The sequence below is a fragment of the Lathyrus oleraceus genome, chromosome 6, assembly GCF_024323335.1.
Source record: "Lathyrus oleraceus cultivar Zhongwan6 chromosome 6, CAAS_Psat_ZW6_1.0, whole genome shotgun sequence".
NCBI lineage: Eukaryota > Viridiplantae > Streptophyta > Magnoliopsida > Fabales > Fabaceae > Lathyrus > Lathyrus oleraceus.
Window position 1 is genome coordinate 522,063,700 of NC_066584.1, and position 10,033 is coordinate 522,073,732.

The window sequence follows — 10,033 nt, forward strand, 5'->3', positions numbered from 1 at the left end:
GCTTTCCTAGCCCTCTTTCAGGATGTTGAGTGTTTTGGAACACAAACCAATTCACGTTTGGTCGGTCACCCGTCTCGTACCTACAACCCGGTATCCTTGGTGTTCCTTCCTATTTGCTCGTTGTCGTGACCTTTTCCCCAGTGAGATCTCCTGCAAGTGTTTATCCTTGTCGACATGTAGATGTCAATATTCTGTCAGCACCCGCGTGTGTTGTTTCTTTGGTGTCGTTGGTAACACCATCTTCGGTGATTTCCCAATCATGCGTAAGTAGTGTCTGGTCTTCTTTGGTGTCGGTAAACACCATCTTTCGCTGATTTCCCAGTCATGCGTGGTAAGTGTATGTATTCTTTTGATGTCTGTAAACATCATCTTTCGATGTTCGTAACGTCGTCCTCCTTCCCTAGTAAAGAGATTCCTTCTCCTCTTGGTGTCGATAAACGTCGAGTTTTTCCTATGCGTCCGTTGGCGTCTAGTTGATATCTTTCCCCACAGGGTCGTCCCCCATTGATCCTCCTCTCCGTTGGTGTCGATAAACGTCGAGTTTTTCCCGATCATCCGTTGATGATTTTGTTGTGTTCATTATCCCCAGAAGATTTCTCCTCTCCGTTGGTGTCGATAAACGTCGAGTTTTTCCCATGCGTCCGTTGACGTATAGTTCTTATTCCTCACAGATCATTTGGTAATACCAGATGACTCCCCTCAGAGATTCCTCCTCTCCGTTGGTGTCGATAAACGTCGAGTTTTTCCTATTCGTCCTATGACGTCTAGTTGTACCCTTCCCCATGCGGATTTACCTCTCCGTTGGTTTCGATAAACGTTGAGTTTTTCTCATTCGTCCGATGACGTCTGATTGTATACCCTATTCCCAGTTATTCATTAATGTCTGGTTGATTTCCCAGCCAGAATCCCCAGTAGACGTCCTATTTGGTGTCCAGTTGTGGTCTCCCCTTCGTCCGATGACGTTTGGTCGAGTTTTCCTGGTCGTCCCAGTTGATCCTCCTTCTCCGTTGGTGTCGATAAACGTTGAGTCTCCCATTTCGTCCGTTGACGTCTGGTCGAGTTTTCCTGGTCGTCCCAGTTGATTCTCCTTCTCCGTTGGTGTCGATAAACATCGAGCTTCTCCCTTTCGTCCGTTGACGTCTGGTCGAGTCTTTCCATTCATCCATTGATGTCTGGCTACCTCTCCGTTGGTCTTGGTAAACGTCGAGTTTTTCCTGGTCGTCCCCAGTAGAATTTTTCCTGGTCGTCCCCAGTTGACCTACCTCTCCGTTGGTTTCGGTAAACGTTGAGTTTTTCCCACTACGTCCGCTGACGTATGGTTGTGCCCTTTTCTGGTCGTCCCCAGTAGAGTTGATTTACCTCTCCATTGGTCTTGGTAAACGTTGAGTTTTTCCTAGTTGTCCGTTGGCATCTAGTTGTGATCTCTGTTTCCATTCATCGTCGTTGTGATGTCTGGAGGTGGTTGTGCCCATGGAAGAGAAAAGTCTATACCAGAAACAGAAAAAGATTCCCAGCATTGTGCAAATTTCTACGATTCTTGGTATTCAATCCCTGTTTACCCTGAAAGTCTGATAGTCGTTGCTCTCATCCGTTCGGGTTCCCAGTTGATTGAATAGGGGCAGTTGTAGCACCTCAAATTTGCACCCTACCTTTTGTACATTCATTTCATATTAGGTCATTAACATAATATGGTCCATTGCATAGCATTGCATAGCCATTTGCCCAAGTGCAAGCCATTCTGAAGAATTAGGTCAAACTGGTTAGGAGATCAGGTCGAGCAAGCAAGCAAGTGCCATTTCCATTGAGACAAAGCCCTAGGGATGATTTATCAAGTTCATATGGTCTAAGGATCATTGTGAAGTGATTTGGCCAAAGGTTGGATGATCAAAGCTCAACAGTCAAGCTGAATTTCTTCAGAAACCCTTAAAAGTCAACTGTGGTCAACTGTGCCTGATTTTATGGATTCGAAGGTGTGAGATGGTTTGAAAGGCCTCATTCATGTCCATATAAGTCTCATTTGACATATCAAAGACCAAGGTTGAAGATTTGGAGGTCAGACAAAAAGTTTCCAAAAATAGCAGGTGACCTGTAATTTCAACTGCCCAAAATGGAAAGTTTTTCTCCTCAAAATTACTTCATCATACAAGCTTCAAATGGAATTTTTTCCAACATGAAAGTTGAATATCTTGATCTCACCATTCCAAAAAGTCCAAGAACTTGAAATTCCCATGTGTGGTTGGCAAGATATGGTCCATTCATTTTCAGAAAATGCCTAAATTCAAAGTGCCATAACTTTCACATGGAAAGGCCAATTTGGTTGATTTTTCTTTGAGCAAACCACATTTCATATGAAATCTCATGGTGCATCATTGCATTCCATCAAAAATCATCATTGCAAAATGGCATTTTTCAAGTGAACTCATTTGCATTTTTGGTGTGAAATAGTGATTTTCAAAATTACAAGCCATATGCACTTGGGACCTTTTCCAACACATCCAAAATGACATTTAGAACTTGCTTGAACTGGTTTTACACTGTTACATTGGCTGCATAAGAAAAAAGGGCATTTTGGCCAAAATCATGAAAATGTGCATTACACTAATCATTCCAATTTGCCTAATTGAGATTAACAAGTGGATTAGTGTGAGGTATAAAGTCTTAATTGTAACAGAAATGGATAATGACATTTCATTTTTTCAGATCCAAAGGAAAAATCTCAAAATTCTCTCAATTTTCTCCACTTTCACATACACTATTTTTCATCATTTCATCAAGAATTCATCAATACTTGTGTTGTTTCTTTGTTGATTCTTCATTTGCAGGTCTTTTGTGAGTTTTGTTTGTGGTAATTTGAGGAAGAATCGTGCCAAAACTCACTGTTGCAACCTTGAGTTCATCAATGGCAGCTGGCCAATTCTTCATGATCGTGCCTTGCTGAGCTAAACAATTACCTCCACTCATCTCCTACATCAATATACTCCATCTGTTTTCACAATTCCAAGCAAAACAAGCACGGATTCCACAGCTGCACCTCAAGAAGGTTGGAATTCAAACTCTTTAATTCTTGCAATTTCCATGTGGTTTAGGTAGTGCCTTTGACATAGAGTAGAATGAACTTGAATCGTGCAATTTCGTTGGATATCCATGGAGAAATCTTGAATTAAAGTTTGTGTGCCAAAACTATTTTCGATTGGATCTTTTTGTGTGTGGAGTTCTGGATGATTTCATGGCCATATTTGTGATGTACGTTGCATGCTGATTCCAACCATATATAGTTTGTACATTTTCGTGCCAGTTTGTTCTTGACGAATTCTGGAGATGATGAACACGATGAAGTTCTTGAGATTTCTGGAAAAAGCGCGTGTTAGATCTTGTTTGCCACGGCCTGAATTTGAATTCGTGTTTCCCTCCGGATCGGACCAATCACGTGCTGTCATGCAGTTTAATGGAGCGCAGCGTTTTGGCCCTGGCTGTGAAGAATTACAAAAATGCCATTCGCTGTTTATTTAATTCATTAATTCATTTTAAAACTTAAATAATTATTTCATTTTCACAATAAACTTCAAAAAATCATAATCAATTCATTTTTTATCCAAATTGACTGGGAATTTTTGCATCCATCTCCAAATTTTATCTAGTTTTTTTTAGGTATGATAATGAAAGTCGTGCCTGGTGAGTTTTTGGTTTTGCCTAATGATCTTTGACATGTATGCATTATATGTATGTTTTGCCATATTGATCATGAAATCTTGATGCATTATCCAAAATGAATGAAATTTCACATGCTTGTTCTTGACTCTTCCCTGGTGATTTTGATGTATAGTTTGCTAATTTTGAGTTCCTGGTTAGAGAGATATGATGTGTTTAAGTTGAGTGTGACAATGTGTGTCACACTATGTTATGCTGTGTTCATGAATTTTGTTGCCATGCCTATGCTTTGCCAATTGCTCTCAAATTTTGTATGTGATATCTTGTATATGTCTAGTTTTGCCATGATTTTTTGTAGGAATTGTTGATCCATTTCCTATTTGATTGGGATTTTTGCTTGCTGTTTAGACATTTTAGGGTTTTGCTTGGGTGATTACCTTACATGCTATGTGAAATGCTCATACCTTACCATATGAAGATGAAATTTGATGGAGTGATTCCTAACATTTTTGAGTTCACTTTGGCTTTGGTTCCATTCATTTCTTAGTTGTTCTCACTGTTTTACATTTGCTTGAAGTTGGTGTGCCTTTGGTGACCTAGTTTGGATTGATTTTTGCATGTCCTGACTTGTTGAATTTTATTTCCCTACTTCCTCTTGTCCAAATAGCATGAAATTTGACATGAAGCTCATTGAATGTGTTCTGTTTAGACTGGAATTTTTGTGGAATTTATTGAGCTGTTTTGGTATTTGTTTGAGTGTGATCATTCTGTTTGCTCATATGTGGTTCACACTTGCATAGTTTGACTTAAATTGTGCATGAAATGAATTTGGTGCATAGTTTTGATGTGAGACCAATTGGATTCTCTTCTTAATAGTTTAATCTTGATTTTGGATAAGTTTCATGTTCTGTTTTGATGATTTGATTTCATTTTGGCCCTAGCCTTGGACTAGTGGTTTGTGATCTCACTTTTGAGTTGTGTTTCAGGTTAATAGCACAAATGGCCCATGCTTAATGATGTGCTTCCATTGGAGTTGACTTGTGACTTGTGTATAGCTAATTTTGACTTTGTTTTGCAGGGTTTGATATTTGAGTTTGGGCCTTAAGGGCTTGCACTTTGGTGCATTGGCTTGTGTTTGTCTGTATATAGTTAATTGTGAACCATTTGCTGTTTAATTCTGTGATTGGTATACTGATTGTATTTGATTGATTTCAGGTACATTAGTTGCTAATATTTCTTTGCTTTGCTTGATAAGCAATTTGCACTGAGGTATAACATTCTTGTCGCCATGTAGTCTGGAAGACCTGGCCTGTTACTTGGCCAGGCACCTGTCTGAAGTCCTCCTTAAGAGGAGATGTTTGTGATTGTTTATTTTTGTCCCCAAGCAGGAAAAGTCCTTGATTAAGGCAATTGGTGGATAAAAGAGATAAGCAATCTATCTCCCGCTCTTCTGTTGAGTCATCCCTCTGCTCACACCACTGTGTTGATGCATTGGGATACAAACCCAAGATCTTGTACAATGTACAGTTGTGTCATAGTCTTAAGTGTAGAAGGGTTCCTCCTTTCTGGACCCACACTTCTTTGTCTGAAGCTCTCCCTGACCAGGGATAAGAGCTGTGAAGTCTTATCTTCACTCTCCTTTCATCAGCTTCACCTTGGCTCTCAATGTCAAGGTTAAGAGCTAACCTCACCCCTGTACAGATGACTTGCTCTTGCAGTCTTACCCTTTGATTGAGCCCCATTTGTGTGCATATAGTGTGTGCTACTTGTGAATGCTTGATTTGCTGTTTGCTTGTGTTGAATAGGATAGGCTTGCTTCCTGTGCAAGTTAGCTAGAAACCTTGACTTAGGGACAATCTTGCATGATAACATCTAGGCTCAAGTTAGTCTCCCTAGTTGTGTCTCCCTCTGGTCTCTGGTTAGGCTAATCATGTGTCCCTCCGTAGGGGAACTACGCCCTGATCCTCATACCAGATGAGGTACGTAGGCAGGAGATGAGCAGATCTCTCCGGGCGCCTGTGTCTTTGTTTTGTCTTGTTGTGTGCTTGGAAGCTGATGTAAGTCCATCGAGTGGCATTCGGGTTCCAGTGTGGTTTTGTTTGGTTCGGATGCTGATATAAGTCCAACGATTGGCATTCGGATTCCACATTTGCCTTTGTCTGTTGTGTTTTGTCTGCGTGTTAGCCGAGCTACGGATGCTCTGATTCTCCTTAGTCCAAGGAGATACGTATGCATAGGATACGATATCCTAGCGAGCATGTGTCGTTTCCCCAGTCCGAACTACTTTGACTCTGATGTCTATGCCTGATAGACTAAGTAGGCCCAGGATGCGATATCCTGCCGAGTCAGTCTTGTTTGTTTTCTCGTGTCTCTTTCAGCCAGTTGTGTGTGTGTAAGCAGTGTTTTTAGCAACCATTTTCCTTCCTATTGTGCGTGGATCCCGTCGAGTACGACGGATGCGTAGGGGTGCTAATACCTTCCCTTCGCATAACCGACTCCCGATCCCACTCTCTTTGGTCGCGAGACCATGTCTTTTCTAGGTTTACTTCGAGCGTTTCCTTTCCCTCTTTTAGGATAAATAACGCACAGTGGCGGCTCTGTTGTTCTTGTTTCCCGTCGGTTTTTCGCGTAATGCGACACCTCGGTCTTCAAAGTCTTGACACAGTTCCTCAGAATTTGGTCTTCAGAGTCTTCAGATCTTGTTCTTCATAAGCTTCAGAACTTGAGCGGAGAATCTTGAAGGCTGACAATCCTCCAGAGACTATTCAATCAGAGTCATATTCATAAGCTTTAGCACAAACAATCATCAAAACCGTTGTCTAAGAGCTTTCTAGAACTCAACAACCTCTTGTAGAGCACTTGTATCTCTTCAGAGTCAGAGTGTGTTGATTCCAGAATTTGATGACGTCATACGTCAGTTCTTCAGAGTCAGAACATGTTAGCAAAAGCTACACACTAGATAAAAACCATTAGTGTAGAAAATTATTCTCTAAGAAACAATGCATTATTATCATTAAAACTAAAGGCCAGATGCATAACCAAATATTTGTAGGATCAAGCGCTTACCACTGCGCTAAAAGCAATTGCTGTTAGTGAGGGTGCAATTTTATTTCCTTATAATATGAGCCCTCAGGGGCTGCACCTAAAGCGAGGTTTGTAAGCTCCCTCTAAGCGCCATGGGTTGGGATGTTAAGCCCATTCATATTGTGGCAAGTTATTTTCATGGAAATTATAATTATAATGATGATGTAATATATATTGCTTTCGTATAGATATACTAAATAAAAAGGAAGCAACTATGAATGATTTATCTATTATGAAAGACATTAATTAGTGTTTATTTATCTATTTTACAGCCGATTAATTAGTGTTTATTTATCTATATTGAAAGCTCTTATTTTTCTTTTAAAAACAGTTGAATAACCATCGACAGTTATATTGGTACCCATTTCCATACCGTAAAATCAGCACAAGGAGTAATGGATTTTAAAGATGAAAACAGTGACATGCAAAATACACACATTGTTTTCATATAGAGATATGCATCAGTATCATGAAAAGTTACACAATGTTTATTCCTAAAACTCAAGTATATATGTTATGGTCTTCACTACCTGCATTTCAGCATATTCACGCTCTTAAAAATGAAATAGAGACATAATCAGTTTGCAAATTAAAAAAGAGTATACAATTCTTACAAATGAAATAGAGACATAATCAATTTGCAAATTAAAATTAAATTGATAAAACAAGATCCATATCACCAACTGTCTTCTTAAATTGTCAAATACATGATATAATAATTATGAATTTCTGAAGTTGACAAATCACTTTGTATACATGGTAAAAGTCCTAATAACCATAGCAATATACCTCCGGGTGAAAATAAAAAGAGAAAAAAAAACTAGTTACTTGATCCTCCAATCGAAAGAAGGCTTTCCTTGTAAAGTCCGGTATAACAACAATAATCTTCTCCTTAACCAACCAATAAGATGCACCATTCATGTACAATTCCTCCCCATTAAATGGGTTACCAACACACCATTGAGCCATATCATCCATGTGGAGTATCTTCCAAGAATTATTTCTTAGACTATATATCTCAAAAAAGGAGAAATACATTATACCTTGTGGTGGAGGAGAATTAGGATCATAGTCATTACAGCTATCAAATGTTACATATTGAATCACCTTAAAGTCATCTCTTACTTGGTCATAACCAAACCCATGACAGTCATGAAACACGCCAAGGCGAGGGTGTTTTGGTACAAGCTCATCGGGGCTAGGAGGAATGACAACGAATTCTTCGATAGTTGGGTTCCACAATACATATTTGACCTTATTAGAACCTCCCCTTACATTCTTTGTCCCGATACAAAAAACACCGCTAACACTTGTTTTTCCCAAAATATTAAGATAAAAGTCATCCTCTTGAAATGGAGGTGGCAAAATTAATTTGATTCTACTATCGAGCAAATGCAATTCAGGATGGTAACGATTAGCACAATCACGTTTAAATATGAGGAGATATGTACGATGATCCTCGGAATTGCTATGAGATATGAAATGGTTGCGGAACATATTGATGAAATGAGAATTTTCAAATAAAATGGACCATGATTTGCGTACGCAACCAAAATGCTTCAATGATTTAACGGGGAGTTTCGAAAGAACATGGAAGGCAACATCATCGTCAATATACTTTCTGCTAACCTTTGAATCAGACCACTTGTTGAATGGCAGTGATAGCTTCTGCTGATAATCCATGAACGAGTTGAACGGTGATGATTTCTTATGTTGATGATCCGTGGTCGAGTTTAACGGCGGTGATTACTTCTACAAATAATTTGTGGTCAAGTTGAACGACGGTGATTGCTTCTGCAAATAATCCATGGTCGAGTTGAACGGTGGTGATAGCTTCGGCTGATTCCGCTTACAAAGAGAGGAAATTTCTTCAATTCATCGATACCGTTGTTGCTTGTGTTTTCTTCTTGTGTTGTGTATATATATATATATATATATATATATATATATATATATATATATATATATATAATATATATATATATATATATATATATATATATATATATATATATATATATATATATATATATATATATATATATAAATTTACTCAAATGACCTATTTTTTCAAAAAATTCTCAAAAGCCAATTTTTTTTAGTAATTTGCTTTTGAATACAATTATTTTTATGTTTAATGATTCTATGAATACAACAACTCTTTTTTTGAAAATTTGGAGCCCGGTTTATTTAGTTTTTAAATATTATTATTATAATGAAATAAAATTTTATGGAAAAATAATTAAAAAAAATTCATAAAAGATTTAAATGTAAATTAAGTTCAAATAGTTTTTAAAATGCTAATTTAAATATTTTCTTATTTTATTAAAACTTATTTTGGATTTTAATATTTTTTTAAAATTATTTAATTTTGAAGTCATTTCAAATCATTTTTCATAAATATCATTTTTGAGATACAATTTTTAGTCTAAATTGTAATTAAGATTATATTTTAATTTTTATAACATATGTCTATATTATAATATATCAAAACTAGTCTTTAAATTAGAAAAAATAAATATAAATAAAATTTATAATATTTTGAAAATCAATTTCATAAAATTTATTTTTGAAAATACAAAAAAATAAAAATAATTAGAGCTAAAACAGACCCTTCATTTGATTTAGATTTTGTGAAAAATCATTCTAAAATGTAAATCAAACTGAATATTATTCATTGATTCTGATTTTTTATCTTTAAATTTTAATTAAATGAATTAATATTCAAACTAAATAAACTCATTGTACCTCTATTATAGTAAGTATATATTTAAATTAATTTTGGTAAAAACAAATCAAACAACCTGATTATAAAATTATTTTTAAGGAAAAAGAGCAAATATTTTTTAATAAAAGATAATGAGTTTAGTGGATGTCCACGGTCTATATATATTTTATAAAATTAATTTTTTAATTGTAATTTTTAATATAAACTTTTGCCTTAAGAACACAAGTTAGCATTAATTTTTTTTTTATATAATCTCTCAATAAAAAATCACTAATCTATTAAATTATTTAATTTTGTTATAAATAATAACATAATTTGATGAGATCCGCACCTTGTCATTGAATAATGGTATAAAATAATTTTTTATTATGAGTAATTATATATATATATATATATATATATATATATATTAGAATTATTTTTTAGAATTTCCAGTGATATGTAGGAAATTTTGAAATTGGCGGTAATTAACTAATTTTTTGCTTTTTTTTTTCATTTTGCAGTGAAGTTTAAGGGAAAAGACCACACCATTGCAGGCATGCCCACAGATAGAGAGACATCCCAGACTAGGGC

General features: G+C 36.3%; 1 protein-coding gene across 1 annotated transcript; it reads right to left on the reverse strand.

The window, feature by feature from the left end:
* Nucleotides 1-7,500: 7,500 nt before the first annotated feature.
* Nucleotides 7,501-8,415, reverse strand: LOC127096559 (F-box only protein 8-like). Its single transcript, XM_051035112.1, has one exon. It carries the CDS (start codon nt 8,413-8,415, stop codon nt 7,501-7,503), a length of 915 nt encoding a protein of 304 aa, XP_050891069.1.
* Between the last annotated feature and the right edge of the window lie 1,618 nt (nt 8,416-10,033).

Excerpts from the sequence above, each read along its gene's own strand:
- LOC127096559 (XM_051035112.1), bottom strand. The coding sequence starts at position 8,415 with ATGGATTATCAGCAGAAGCTATCACTGCCATTCAACAAGTGGTCTGAT.